This window comes from Cygnus olor, chromosome 1 (genome assembly GCF_009769625.2).
Source record: "Cygnus olor isolate bCygOlo1 chromosome 1, bCygOlo1.pri.v2, whole genome shotgun sequence".
Lineage (NCBI taxonomy): Eukaryota > Metazoa > Chordata > Aves > Anseriformes > Anatidae > Cygnus > Cygnus olor.
The window spans coordinates 65,576,628-65,592,078 of NC_049169.1; the positions used below are offsets into that span (position 1 = coordinate 65,576,628).

Below are 15,451 nucleotides of genomic sequence, written 5' to 3' on the forward strand. Positions count from 1 at the left end.
ACCACCAGCATGTGGGTCAGGTACAGACAAACCAGCTCCCTGGAGCATCCTCTGACTGCTTCCTTCCTCCTGCCAGCACTTTCTCTCCCTGTTCCATGGGAAGGAAAACTTGTACAGAGAAGGAAGGCAAGCAGGTGAGCATCGGTCTTGTCCACTTGTAGAATACCAGTCTCTCTTAGTCAGGGCCAGATCTGCACAGAAAAAACAGGATTGCCCCTTCCCTCCCCCTCATTCCATGAAGGCACACTTAGTAATAGAAGGAAGGGGCTACAAAAGCCTAAATTCACTTTCTGATACTCACTATTTCGTCCTGGTCTTCCCATTCCACTTCCGAGAGATCTACGCTGTTGTAGTTTGGCTTAGGCTTCAGTTTCTTTCCTTCTTTATACTGACATTTATTTAAAAAAAAAAAAAAAAAAAGATAAAATAGGAAAAAGAGAAAAAAACACCCCAGTAAGTGGCTAGATAACTTTTTAAACTAACCCTTTAAGAATTTAGTATTAATTTCTAATTTGAAAAATAAGCATTTTTCAGTCTCATTTATTCTCTGACTTGGAAGGCAGTTTTTGGGTGCAGATAATTTCTCAGTCCCGTGCCACATATTTCTTTATGTGAGCGGTGTGAAGATGAGAGAGTTCAAGCGGGAAAGGTTGTTCCAGGAGCAAGGGACAAGCAGGAACACAGGTGAACTTGCAGGTAAAAGCTACAGCCTGGTTTGCGAGAATATTCAGCTAAATAGATCAGTACACTATGCTTACCTCCAGGAAATATTTTTTTTTTTTTCCCCACAGCTAAGAGTGTAATCCCATTAACACTATAATACCAGCAGGAGATCTTTCCTGATGGGAATTAAGCTTTGGCTTCACTGACGAAAAAGTAGGCTTTTCACCTCAGGTTAACTGATGGAAGAGAGCTATTTCCCTCTAATCTTACTGGTGAAGAAAAAAGTGCGAAGTAGACTAAGAGAGGCCAATTTCAGGTGGAGGATAAAGCAACGACCTTGCCTAGCTTTGCTTTGCCTCATCCTGGCAACATGATGTGATCCTTCTCCTCACATAGTGAAGTAACTACCCGTGTCTGAGGTCTCTGTGCAAAGCTGCCTTTATGAAGACAGCTGGTGCGAAGCCCTGTGGTGGCAATTCCTCTTGCCAGTAACTACATTAACACCTATAAGCCGTGCACATGGAGATTTGTGCAGACAGACACGTGTGTGAAACAGAAAATGTATTGCATGCCCGGGTAAGAAAGCCCATAGTGTGTTTGCAGATATGTGCAGTCTGGAGTTCCAGGTGGCACCATGAAGGAGAAACGTCCTTGTGTCCACTCTGACCCTCAAGTATTTGCAGCACACTGGTCCCTAACTTGTTTCTGACATCCCATGTTACCAGGATTTGTGTTACTCCACCTTGCTATCCTCAAATTCCCCAAAAACACTACAGCTGCTGGGCAGCTATTACTGGGGAGATACCCATGCTGAATCTTCATGTAGGAGATGTGCCCGAGTGAGGGGATTTGGTTCTCCAGTGGAGCCTCACAAGCAGCAGCATACATGTGTGCCCAGAGTACAGCAAGTGCACAGAAATACAGCACCCACACGCATTCTTACAGAGAAGACAGGCAGGTTACCTCCCGCTTCATACACATGTATACATATATGCACCTATGGGTGTGACATTGATTTCTCTGTCCCTCATGTTCCCAGGGCCCGTATATCAATAAAACATGAGAAATCAGGATCATCCCTAAAAGCCAGTGTTCCCAAGTCAGCAAGGATCTCCACAGCTATACGTACCAGAGGACGGAGGTCTGGGTGAGAAAGGATGTAGCCGTTGTTGGTGTTCAGAAAGGCATATCCGTGGACACCCAGCTGGAGAAACAGAATAATTAGCTCTGCTTTAGCTAGAAACACCGCTGTGTAGTGGGTGCTGCTGATACCCTGGCCCCGTCAATATTCAGAAGTATTTTCTTTTTTAAAGGTATTGACCAGCAGAAAATAGGCTCCATCCCAACCCTTTTAACCCTGCATTTCTGGCTGCTCAGAAAAGACTGGCTGTGCTTGGGTGCACACAGGGATGGGCAGGTAGTCCGTCTCTGCACACAAGCAGGGAAAGACACCCTCTTAGAGCCTGATCAGCCTTGCTAGCAAATACCAGCAAGAAATTTCCACGAGAGCAATTGCTCAGATCAAGCCCATACATAATACAAATTCCAGCTAAAGCCTGAGTTGCTGAAAACTCATAGATAGCCTGTGCTTGCCAAAATATGAGGTGTCTCATGGAAACCAAGAATGGCTAAGTTTTCTATCTTCAAAAAAACGTAGCAACTTTATACTCCTATAGAGTCAATCCTGGAGGGATAACAACAGGGAAGCAGAGAGGTAAGTCTTTCACAGTCCACCTGCACCTTTTTGGAGGGAATGAATTACTTATCACACATATCCCAGATCAAAACTCTGGACTTTATACAAAACATTTTTTTTTGCAATCACATAGAGCTCAGCTCAGCGTGGCAGAGTGAATCCAAGGCGTTGGATCAGGACTATGACAAACTTCCTTGTTGGCCTATTAAAGATGAAATTTCCCAGCCCAATAAGTGTGATCATAAATGTATGAGCTCTCAAGGGCTTTGGAGCTGGTCCTTTGCAGCACATATGCCAAAGGATTCAAGCTGAGAATATGAGGTTTATGAACCGGTTTGGAACTGAAAGAACTTCTGGGAAGTCATGTCCTGCCTCTGATGTAAATAAATCCTTCAAATAATTTTCTCTTCTTCCATGACACTACTTGAAGGAAAGGACAGTGTCCCTTCTTGGCTCAGAAGAAAGATTGTTGTGACATATGGCTTTTGAGTGACACGGGGGAAGGAAGATGAAAAGGTATTATTAGTATTTTACACAAAATAAACATGTATAAGAATGGAAGCTCCTAGACAAGACTCCCCCAAACGTAAACCAGCTAGCTTTTGCCTGCTGAGCACTTGCACCCTGATGCTCTTGGTTCCTGGGTTGCCTGAAGGGCCATTTTCAGCAGCTACATGCCAACGGTCTGCCAATCCTGCATCCAGATCTGGAAGCACTGCAGAGATGCATAGCTTCTGACAGCACTTCCAGTCCTGCAGGTCTCTAGTGATCAGATTTTGGAAAACTGCCTAACTGGTAGTTGTTGTTTAATAGTTATTTAAGAGAAACTGAAAACTTGAAATGATGGCTCAAACTGCCTGATAACTTTGGCAATCCTCAGATGTGCTTGATGTCGCCTGGTATGGAGAGTGATTGAACAAAAGGTCACTGCACACAATTCGCAGCAGAAACCAAACTAAACAGTGCATCTCTGGGGTGTTTTCCTATGGATGAACATGGACATTTTTTGTTTTTTTTTTTTTAGATATATTGATTAGAGAGCTAGAAGTAACTGTAACAGTACATTCTGGAGGGCAAATACACTCCGTAGGTACAACATCAATGGGTAAGAGCCAACCTCCTGTACACTGTCCTGCCAAGAAGTCTTCACGCTGATGTGGAGAAAAAGACTTTCAGACAAGGCAGAACAGTTCAGTCTCTGAAATGAATTTAGTCCTCAGTTTTTCTGCCAAGAATGCTGACAGTGAAGCTTGTTTATTTTTTGCCAGCTGGTATGGCAGCTGTTGTCCACTGGGAACTGGCTATAAAACATTAATTCTTCTGAGACAGGCTATCAGATCCATCTCATCTCTGAAGGATCTAAGCTGGTGACCACAAAGGTGCAAAGACTCTATGACCAGTTGTGAATCCACTGGATCATCCAGTCCTTGTGTTTCTGAAGCAGCCTAAGTGTTTCTAGTGGTGAATGATTTTGCATGTATTATATGCATCACCACATCTGACTGCCCTTGCTTTATGCTCATACTTCTTCCTACAGGAAGAGGAATGATTTTTCAGAATCATGCCCATGGAAGAATGACTAGTGACTTTGCAGTGTAAAATAAAATTGCCTTATTTCAGTCTTACCTTATACCGTGGAGCAAGTTTTAACAACTCCCTCAGGGGCACGTCAGAGCCCACCACACCCAGCAGTATGCCGTGAGATCTCTTGAAAACAAAGGAAAACCCATTTTCAGAAGCAAAACTTCAGTAGTGTTCTGCCTGAACACAGGCTGTTACCTTCCTACTGACCTTTCTTGTGTTCTCTTTAAGTTTATGTACATTCATTCAAAGCCAAATAACATACTGTTTATGGAGAGAAGTATTTCTATCCAATACTAGTCTGCATTTTTGATAATGATTCAGAAGTAATATAAAATGACTGGCAACAAGATTTGAGGGCAAAAATCTGCATTCAGTGTGTGTAAATAACAAAAAGGACAAGGCAAGCATGCAAAGAAATTTAGCAAGCAATTGCTCACAGGACCTAGATGAAGACTTCATTCCTCATACAGCAATGGTGAGGTACCAGATGCCATTTTAAAATGATGCTGAGAAGCTAGAAATGGTACAGAGAAGACTGTCTAAATGGTTTCAAAATCCAGAGAAAATGCCCTTATCAAAGACACCGAAAATTTTCAACCTTTTTATCTTATCAAAAGAAAGACAGGTTTGACTTTATTGAAGTGCAGAAGATACTTCCCGGGAGAAAATACCAAGGGCTACAGGGTTTTTAATCCATCAGAGAAAGTCATTATGATGGGAAAGTGAAGCCAGACAGACTCGAAGTGGAATTTGGACACCAGTTTTTAACAGGGAGTGAGAAACCACAATGGAGAGCTCAAGGCTGGATGCCTTTCTTCAATGACACTTTTGCCAAACACAGGTTATTGGGCTCATGAAGGACTGTCTATATGAAATGTAGAGGTCCGCAATAAAATGCACAGACCAGACAAGGTAATGATCGCTTCCAGTCTGAAACTTTATGGGTCTGTGAATTAGGCTGGGTTTGAAAATGGAAGGGATAAAAACAGGGAGAAGTGTCATATTTAAGCGGTATTTGGAAGAAATAGCATTCAGAGGAAATGGCAGGCTATCATTTCAACAGACAAATTATCATCTGCACATCCTGTCCAAAGTCTGCCATGGTCCCTGATGGCCAGGCGGTCTGTCAGAGGTGCGCTGGCTCTAAAACCCCACAAAGGTCTGCTGCAGCCTTCCACCTCTGCTGGCGGGAGGCAGAGCAAAGCCCACGTTGCACTCACCGTCTCGTTCTTCTTGCTGAAGACTGGCATAGCCACCGTTGTCATGAGCAACAGACTTTGAGCCTGAGATGCAAAGAGCTGCCACAGAACAACGAGCCGTGTGTTAGCAGGTGCAATACCACAGATAACCCGAATGAAAGGCGCTGGAATTCCCAGGGAGCCCAGATGTTGGGTACAATCAGACACCTCCTCGCCTCCCACGCCCCTCCGAAAACAGATGGCAGCACTTTTCAGTACTCTGTATCCAAGAGGCTCGTAGGATGGATGCTTGCTCATGTGGGGTGATGAGGATGGGCTGAAAGCCAGTGAAATGTGTTGAGAACCTGTAGAAATGGTGGCACCATGTATACCCACCATGAGCAGGAGACATTAAAGAGCTGTTTTGAGGAGGAGACAGTAATGGGTGTGTAGACATGGGCGCTTATGCAACAAGTGTAAAAACCACCAACACATAGAGCACAGAATGAAGAAAAACAACACAAATATGAGCAAAATCACAAACAACATATTCTATATTGCAGACACATGAATAGCACGAATGAGAAACAGCACAGGCAAATATTTAGAGGGCACAAATACACACACAGCCTGCTTATATAAACTTGTCACTCAGGCATCTAAGCATAGGAAAGACGGAGGCAAAATCATGATACAAACAGGTACAACACAGTGAGCTGTCTCTACAGCAGACACAAGACATGCACATGCATTGGGGTAGCAGAGGCTCCCAGTACTGCAGATGCTCTAAAAACACACAAGAAAGGAGGTAAAACAGGCAAGACACATGCACAGAAATCTCCCAGATCTGCCTAGCACTAAAAAGGGCTTATTCCCTCAATGCCAGTAGCATCTCCCTTCCATTTCTCCTTTGGTCAAGTAAGTAGCGAGGCCAGAACTGACCTACTGTCTCCACTAGTGTGCATGCTAGGAGCCATAAAGCAGCCAGCCAATGATCTGTGCAGTTGCCTGATGGAGATTTGAGCCTGGTATCTTGAGTTATTGGTCTGGATGCTTCTAAGTAGAAAATTCCCATTCACAGCAACACTCTTGCTAACACACACCAAGTACCTGTGTCCAGCATTTGCCAGACACATAGAAGAAGAAATCCAGTGATCTAAGCTACTGCACAACACGGACACCCCTACTTTGGACCCACAGCACAGCTCTCCAGTACATCCAGCATTGCCTCTCCTCTTGCTGGTGTAAGAGGGCTCCTCAAGAGCTGCAGCCCCCTGCCCCCAGATGTACAGGCCAGCTGTGGCTGTGAGTGCTTGCACCGACACACCAACTGGCACAAGGGGAATGGCACGCTCACAAAACACAGGGGAGCAGTTACCTCCTCGGACTGTGGCAGCTAGTGAGAGACATGGATGAACAGATGAATGAGTACATGAATGGAGGAATGAAACAAAAATGGGGAGGTTGGAGTGGAGGAAGAGAATGGCAAGCCAAGCCAAGAAGAAATGCAGCAAAAAAAGCGCAAAAAACAAATCCCTGCTGCTGCCTTGGTAAGTGTGGCACCCCACACCAGTGCCAGGGATGGCACGTTTACTACTAGAGTAAACTTGCTGGGTAGCTGGCAGCATTTCTGGAGGTTTTGCTTAGCACACTCAGGTACCAAGTTCCACCTCTTGCTTGGGACCACCCCTGCAGCAGAAGGCAACCTCACATCACCCTCACAGAGCCAGTGTGCCATGACTGCAGCTGCAATGGTCAGCCACAGCACAGAGTTTTGGGACAGCCTCTTCCCACCAGAGTCTCCTGAAAATATTTCCACCCCCCCCTAGGAAAGCATACAAAGTGTCAAGGTTTGTTTCTGGAATAGTGGAACCTGACTTCTGGTCAGCTCTGTCACAATTACGCGGAAACCTCTCTGTGGTGAAGATGCCAGCATACATTTCTGCAATGTAAAAAGGGATGGAGATGGAGATTGAGGAGCACCTTCTATCTGGGGAAGTGCAGGGGAAAGCACCTTCAGTAATGATCTCCTTTGTCCTTCCCCTTGTTCCTTTGGATTTCAAAGCTGCCTTGGCAATATAACACCACGATGGCACCAGTTTGTGGTCCTAAGGCCTGAAGTCTTCCCTTAGGCCAGGCAAGGGGCATTGGGAGCCCTGACTTCCTGGTTCCGTTTCCCTCCCAGGAAGCGAGATGTGCCCTTTACACAGGGGCTCTGCCCTGGGTGACCTTGCGTCTTGCTAGCCCAAGGAATGAGGGAGTGACAAACTGAGACCCGTATTTCTGACTGGCACAGTTCAGTTAGCTACTGGACTGGGGGACATAAATCTCTGTGACCCATATCCTGAGCTGTAAATAGTCTTTCCTGTGAATAATCCTTTAGAAGGTTAGCCTCCTTTCGCAGGAGTACTGCTTATGTCATACTGTGTCTGTGTGATTAGTCCTGAGCTCCTGGGTCACTTCAGGTCCAGACCTGAGTCTACATATACATCTCAACTCCAGGAGCAAGCAGAAAATAAATATTGCCTGTCTCAGCACAGCCAGAGACCAGTAATTTCTATCAATCAAACAGCTCCTGGTTTTACATACATTTCAGGATTTCATTTAGGTTCTGACACACATAAGACATTTAGAGGGGAAGCTGGACTAAGTTATGTGCCTAACATACTAGCTGAATGCCTAACACCTTTGCCAGTTTGGCTCATAGGCCCTCCTGTTTGCTGACTAAAGACTTGTGCTGTCAGTTCTTACCGCACTGTCCATGTAGGCCTCAGTCCAAATAATGTCATGGTCATGGTTGATGACCATGGGACGGCTGAGCACGTGCAGGTACTCCATCACGTTCTCCTGGACGTCTGCCAGCGTGGAGATCTGAGTGTAGTAGCCTTCACGGAGAAACAGAACTGTGAGTCACTCTTCTGATATATCTCCCATATTTATAAATAAGTGTCCACACAAAGTCAGAAAATTGGGTGCCAAAGCCTGTATCTGCCCAGACAGTTTAGTCTGCTCTACAAAAAGTGCCTTGATATGCTTTGTATCCACACTTTTCTATGGATACAACTTTCTGTGGAAATCTAGAGTTTCGAAACTCTGTCTCTGTTCTTCTCAGCACACTGGACCAATGCTCAAGACCAGAGTCTCGATATAATCACAATCATGACACACAGATGTAAAAGGCTGGTTTAGGTCTTAGGCAAAAATATCCACTAACCAGGCTGCCTGTGGTCCCAAAATCCAAACATATGCAAAGTATTCTACCAGGCTGCCTGCTTACCCTGTCCAACTTCTCTTCCGGAGTTAACAGTCCAACGTACAACAAGGAGTACAATGGAAGAATGTCTTCGAGTTATCAAAAGGCAGTCAACAATAGCTGCTTAACTGGTAAGAAATGTTAAAACAATGCAATGTCCCAAGGACTCTTGTCCTGCTTCTCACCAGATGGATCTGATTGGTTGCACTTGTAGCACCGAGTATGCCAGATATATGGAAAAATGATGTTATCACTAGGAAATCACTGCCATGTGAAAAGACTCATGATTTGATAAGCCTTGTGATGTGGAAACATTTTGTGTGCTTGAAAATGAGGACTACAAGAGCTATAAAATGTGTTGAAACAGAAGAGCCAAAATCAGTGAGCCTTCCTTGGAGATCAAGTTTGCTAAGTGAGAATTCAAGTGCTAAGAGCATATTTTTTGTTCTCAAGGAGAATCCATTCTCACATTTTATGGTGAAACAACAGCACCATGAAATCCCTGTCACAAATGTTACAGCTGCATATGCTATCTGAAATCCAAGTTCTTGTTTCATCTAATAAAAAATAAAAAAGTTACATGTGATTCATAGCACTAACAGATGAACCTTGGACATCCGCAGCTCATGTACACACAGGCCAGCAATTCTTGTCTGTCAAATATTTTCAGTAGCAAATGCGCCAATGCCTTTCATAGTCTGCTGGAGACACTGCTGAGACAGAGAGCTGATATCCCTAGCTAATCAGCCCCCAACTTCTGTCTCCCTTGCCTTGCCTTGCCTTTCCCCGTTGAAGAAGGATACTGACATAGGAAGCATTGCAGGTCGCTGGCCATCTACAGAAGCACCAAGGCGAAGTCATGCCCAAACAGGGAAGACTCTTTTATCCCCCTCTTCTTTCACACTTGTGGACTCCGATAGGGCTAACTGGACTTTTAAACTGGCCCCAAATGCATAGGGATGATTCACCTACTCTGAATGGACTTTCCCATTCATGCCAGCTACAGAGGATATTGGTTTTGGGGCAGGATTAACAAGCTGTCCTGGTACCTCGGTGAAACCACTGGCACAAAAAGAATTTGGCAGGGGTACAGGGGTTAACCCACAGACATTGTGAAAAATGCTGTAAAACCCTTAAAAAAGATGTTTGTTTTACATCTCAGCCAAAAGACATCAGGCTTGCTGACAGAGGTTTAGACAGCTTGTCAAAAGCCAGCAACCAGGACACAATAAGCACAGGGTCTTAGGTGGACTACAGCCAGCATGGATCTCAGTCACAGTGTCCCTTGGCACCAAGACAGGAAAATGTGGTGGCTCAGCACTAAGGACTTGTGTTAGTTGGACACAGGCACACTCCATGCAGACTAGCAGGGCCTGCTTTTTCCCTAAGACATCTTCCAGCTGAGGGAAGCTATGCAGAAACGGGCCCCAGTTATGGTGGGGAAGCCTTGGAGGGGCCCAGGGCCCTGTGGCTGCGGTCCACACGTGACGCGAGTGATTGGGGCTGATGCCAATACTGCACCTTTGTTGTTGCAGGCAATCCATTTCACGTTGGGGGCAAAAGTGACCTCCCGTCCGATGAGGTAAGTAAAAACCCGGACCTGGGAACAAGAATGCAAAGGTAGCCTCAGCAGGCCGTCACGTGCTACCAAATCCTAGCGGCTGAGGTTTGACTCCCTGCCATGCACTGGTGGTGCAGGGCAAGAGCTCTGCCTTCACACAGAGATGGAAGCTTCTTGCTCCATTTGTTTTGCATTTTCTGGGCTGGAACTTCATTTCCAATTACAATAAGCTCGGAAAGCCAAGTAGCACCCAGGATCATCTGCATAATAAGCCAGAACTGCAAATTCTGTTTTATTTTATGATAGCAGCTCTGCCAGGCACTCAGCAACCACATGCAGAGAGGTTTATAGCTCACACAAATCCTTCACCCAGGGGAACAGCTGGCCACGTGAATCGTTTAAAGCAAGCTTCACCATTTCTCATGTTTGACCAACAACAAAGGAGTGAATCCTGAAATAAACAGCTCTAATGGGCGTGCACTCTGGTCTTTCAGCAGGTTGCTTCTCTCCCTTTGTGCATTGCTGTTAGCTAGGATGAAGTAAACAAATAAATCAGGAAGGCTTAGGATGAGCCCGGTCTATCCCACTTTCACAGTCTGCTCTGTTAATACAAGCATGTAATTGCAGACCTCAAAGCAAATAGGGCTGGAAGGTACCTTGAGAGATTCTGTGGCATTCCCCTGCCCACCATAAGGACTGGTAATAGCCAAACCTTTCCCAGACAGGACCAATTACACACAGTCCTGGATGGGATTAAAATTCTTTGCAGAAGTGCTTTGGTTTTGTTTTAAAATACTCAGTTCAGTTTTTATAATCTTATCAGGAGAACGCTTTGCTTGCCCACACCTGTGGCAAATGATGCGTATGAAAAACAATCTGCCCTGCCCTACAGATACCCATTTGTGATCCCAGCACCACTAAAATCACCGCAGCAGGCTCCCGCCTGGCTGCTTTTTATTTTGTTTACAGCAGGACGCATGCAGGTGCTGGATGCTCAGCTCTGCCCAGCATCCTGGCTCACCCTCTTCTACTCCCAGCATAGCAGGGTAGCATCTTTCCTCGCCCTTTCTATTTGTCACTTCCCAGACAAACCTTCCGATCTGGCCAGTTGTACTTTTCAAACACAGCTTCATAATCCTCCACGGCTCCGTCTGTGATCAGCATGATGGCTTGGTTACACAAGCCTCCTTGACCGGCGTCTCTGAACTGCAGAGTGGAAGAGCATTAGTTATCAGGCCCTTTCTGTGTCACTGCAACACATTTATTCATGATGGGCCAGATCCTGATTTCATCTTGAAAGTCTCACACTGTGCTCAGAAAGAGCTCTGCTTGAAAAAGGACAGTGTTTCGATGCTGCATATATTATTTTTTATTATTATTTCTACAGCCCTTCCTAGCACATGTGGACACAGGAGGCTTTACAAAAATAAAATAAGAAAAAAAGAGCTGTGGAGGAAGGGTTCGATTCCCTGCTGCCTCACAGCTTGTGCAGTCACATTCATTTATGCAAAATGGCTGTAGACTGACCGTAAACACTGCCATTCTGATTTGACAGCAATAACTGTCATTTTTTATGGCAGAAAATGCGAGAGGAGGGGGGAATCAGACTCTATTTCAGGGTAAATCCATCAATCTGTCAAAAAGAGCAGGGAAAAGCAGGAAAACATGAAAAAAGAAGGCTGCTGCCATCAGCACCGAAGTAGGTTATGAATGTATCAGACAGAAAGACCACACGCTGTAATAAGAGAGGACGTTATCTGTGCATAAGTGGCATTTAAGGTAGAGGTATGGTAGGACTCTGGTGCAAACACCAGTGCTCTGTTTCCAAAGATGCAAGGGGAAGTTGATTGAGTGCGCTCTTAAGCGCAAGCCAGAACCAGCCTGGTTAGCTGGGAAAAACAGCCTTTGGCTGCTGCTTATCTACAGCTCCCAAACTCAGAGCCTGTGCCTCTCGTGCCCTCGGGTATACTGGCTGTGGAGATCTGAGAGCCTCATGCAGCACCAGCACAGGTGTTGAATTAGCAGCCACCAGAGGAGGTAGCAGAGGGCATCAAGGAACAAAAGTGAGGACTTTGTTGTGGCTCCTAGCTCTGTGTCAGCCTGCGCTCCTTTCCCTTGCGCAGAGCCTCACTGTTTCCGTGAGCAAGGGAATGAGATGGAGAGCATATGGGAGACTAATTGAAGGGTGACTAGGTTTACATCAAACTGCCGCAATTTTATGGGGAGAGCGTAGACGTATCTTATAAATTAGCAAAAGGCTTTCAAGTGGCAAGACCAATTGCATAAAATGAAAGCAAGAACTGGACAGAACAGCATGCAGGGTGTGAGCTGGGACTTGTTAGGTGTTTCAGGTTTCAATTCACAAATCTCATCTGGTTTTGTAATGCTGTTAGGACAGAAGGCAAGTGTGATTGCCAACATGGATGGCACTGTGGTTCATCTGCAGATCAACATCATAACCACTGATACCTGGAAGCCTACTGCAAGTCCAAATTTCCCCAGTCATTTCACCACTCCTATCATTACCTCTATGTTTATTCCTCTTTATAAAATACCAGGTTCAGTGTTAATGTCACCACAATGTCCCCATCCACTGCCATTTATGTCAGCAGTCCTGCCTTCTTCAACATTACACTTAATGTCAGTGAAGTACTTGTTACTCTACTCCAATGATTATGGATTCAACAGTTTCTGTACACCCAGTATTAGTTCACATGTATGATCCCATCCTTCCCTGTTGTATAATCCATTATTTGTATCACTGACCAGAGTTAGGACAGATGATTGTGAGAGAAAAGAGTGATGCAATGTGGTCATTTCCATGTCTTTCTGTACATAGCCCCCAAAGTCTGATATTTCCAGTGGTACAGAAAGCTTCTATACCTTGTACCATTGAAAACAAAACAAAACAAACAAACAAACAAAAAGTGCCAGCTACAGGGTAGCTGGTACCCCAGGAGGGGTCAGAGCAGAAGTGTCCCCTGCTCAGCAAGGAGATTCAAGGCAGAGGCTGGGGGTGCGGAACAGGAACAAGCATAGGATGTCCTTAGGCGCAAAGGAAAGGGGAAAAGCTGTTGACAGCCACGTGGGATTGTGCTACAGACCACCAGATAGGAAGATGACAAGGAGTCTCAGGTGAGCTATTCCAGGGCACATATCAGCTGTGTCCAGATTAGCAGAGAGGACAGCCTAGCTAGCATGAGCTTCCATCACAGAGGCGTAGAGTTATGGTGGTGCAGGAGGTGCTGTCAGAATGAGGTTCAAATCACAGATACGCAAACCTTGAAATTACAAAACCAGCTGTTTTCATAACAGAAACAACAGGCTGTTGCAATCTACAACATGCTTTGTTTAGGTGATTATTAAGTTAATGCTTAATTAAGGTCACCCACCATTTTATCAAACTACTTAAGACATCTCTTCATGTAGCTTGCTTTAGATCTCATAATACTGAGATACTGGAAATTAGATGCTGTATCAGAACCAGCAATCTCCTAATTACAGGAGTAGATGATATTTTCAACAGGGAAAATGAGATCATCAGTGTCATAGAAATAGAGATTAAAAAGACAGATTGAGAAAACAAATGAACAAGAGGTAATCCCTGATTTTTAGGTCCTTTTGTGGCTGGCTGCAGCTGTAGCAAATGATCTGGCAGCACTCACATGAAGCTCTGAGAATAATTCTCTGCTCTGATTGAAGTCTCAGGAGCATGAAAGAAGAGCACGATGAGGAACAAGATGCCCACAGACCAGATGTCTGAAGAGGTGTGGGCTAGAGCTGCGGTTGGCGGAGGAGGCAGGGAGCTGCGTATTCTCCTGTATAGCTTCAGTCGTGTTGCCAGGAGTAACAGACATGATCTAATTCATTCAGGGTCATAGTCTCTTGTGCTCCCTGGTTTGCTCATTGTCATTTACATTGCAGTTTTAGCCTGGCAAAAGCAACGGTGGAGAGATACAAACGTCAGCATAGCTCTGGCATATATGCATCCTGTACCTGTCAGAGTCCTGAGGGAACGGGCTGATGGAGTTGCCAAGCCTTTTTCCATCATATTTGAAAAGTTCTGGCAGTCAGGTGAAGTCTTTGATGACTGGAAAAAGGGAAACATCACTCCCATTTTTAAAAAGGATAGAAAGGAGGACCTGGGAAACTACAGACCAGTGAACCTCACCTCTGTGCCTGGGAAGATCATGGAACAGATCCTCCTGGAAGCAATGTCAAGGCACGTGCAAGACAAAGAGGTGATCTGAGACAGTCAGCATGGCTTCACCAAGGGCAAATCTTGCCTGACCAATCTGGCGGCCTTCCATGATGGAGTGACTGCATCAGTCAACGAGGGAAGACCAGCTGATGTCATCTACCTGGATTTCTGTAAGGCCTTTGACACGGTCCCACAAGACATCCTGATCTCCAAATTGGAAAGAGGTGGATTTGAAGGGTGGACCATTCGGTGGATAAGGAATTGGCTTGAAGGATGCACCCAGAGAGTGGTGGTCAATGGCTCGATGTCCAGGTGGAGGCTGGTGATGAGTGGTGTACCTCGGGTCTGTCTTGGGACTGGTATCGTTTAATATCTTTATCAACAACATTGACAGTGGGATTGAGAGCAGCCTCATCAAGTCTGCAGGTGATACCAAGCTGAGTGGTGCAGTCAATACACCAGAAGGAAGGGATGCCATCCAAAGGGACCTGCTTGAGAAGTGGGCCCACATAAACCTAATGAGGTTCAACAAAGCCAAGTGCAAGATGCTGCAACTGGACCAGGGAGTACAGACTGGGAAAAGAGCTCATTGGGAGCAGCCCTGCAGAGAAGGACTTGGGCTTCTGGTGGACAAAAAGCTCAACATGAGCCAGCAGTGTGTGCTTGCAGCCCAGGAGGCCAACTGTGTCCTGGGCTGCACCAACAGAGGGGTGGCCAGCAGGGGAGGGAGGTGATTGTGTCCCTCTGCTCTGCTCTTGTGAGGCCCCACTTGGAGTACTGCATACAGGTTTGGGGTCCCCAGCACAAGAAGGATGTGGGGCTGTTGGAGCGGGTCCAGAGGAGGCCACGAAGATAATCAGAGGGCTGGTGCATCTCTCCTGTGAAGATAGGCTGAGGAGTTGGGGTTGTTCAGCCTGGAGAAGACTAGGCTCTGGGGAGACCTCATTGCAGCTTTTCAATCCTTAAAGGGTGCTTATAAAAAAGATGGAGAGCAACTTTTTGCTCAGGCAAATAATGACAGGACAAGGGGGAATGGTTTCAAACTAAAAGAGGGGAGATTTAAATTAGAGGTTAGGAGGAAATTCTTCACTCAGAGGGTGGAGAGGCACTGAAACACGTTGCCCAGAGAAGCTGTGGATGATGCTCCATCTCTGGAGGTGTTCAAGGCCAGGTTGGATAAGGCCCTTGGGCAACCTGATCTAGTGGGTGGCACCCCTGCCCACAGCAGGGGGCTTGGAACTAGATGATCTTTAAGGTCCCTTCCAACCCAAGCTGTTCTATGATTCTATGATACTCACACACTGAGTGATGATGC

General features: G+C 45.7%; 1 protein-coding gene across 1 annotated transcript in view; it reads right to left on the reverse strand.

Annotated features, from left to right (window-relative positions):
- CACNA2D4 (calcium voltage-gated channel auxiliary subunit alpha2delta 4) overlaps window positions 1-15,451 on the reverse strand; it is a 120,034-nt gene that overhangs the window by 79,157 nt on the left and 25,426 nt on the right. Inside the window, exons 11-17 of the mRNA XM_040562681.1 lie at window positions 11,028-11,141; window positions 9,896-9,974; window positions 7,873-8,006; window positions 5,164-5,241; window positions 3,986-4,066; window positions 1,793-1,867; window positions 302-388 (exon numbers count right to left, since the gene is read on the reverse strand). Of these exons, the coding sequence (XP_040418615.1) occupies window positions 302-388; window positions 1,793-1,867; window positions 3,986-4,066; window positions 5,164-5,241; window positions 7,873-8,006; window positions 9,896-9,974; window positions 11,028-11,141 (648 nt within the window). The remainder of the gene's footprint in view (window positions 1-301; window positions 389-1,792; window positions 1,868-3,985; window positions 4,067-5,163; window positions 5,242-7,872; window positions 8,007-9,895; window positions 9,975-11,027; window positions 11,142-15,451) is intronic.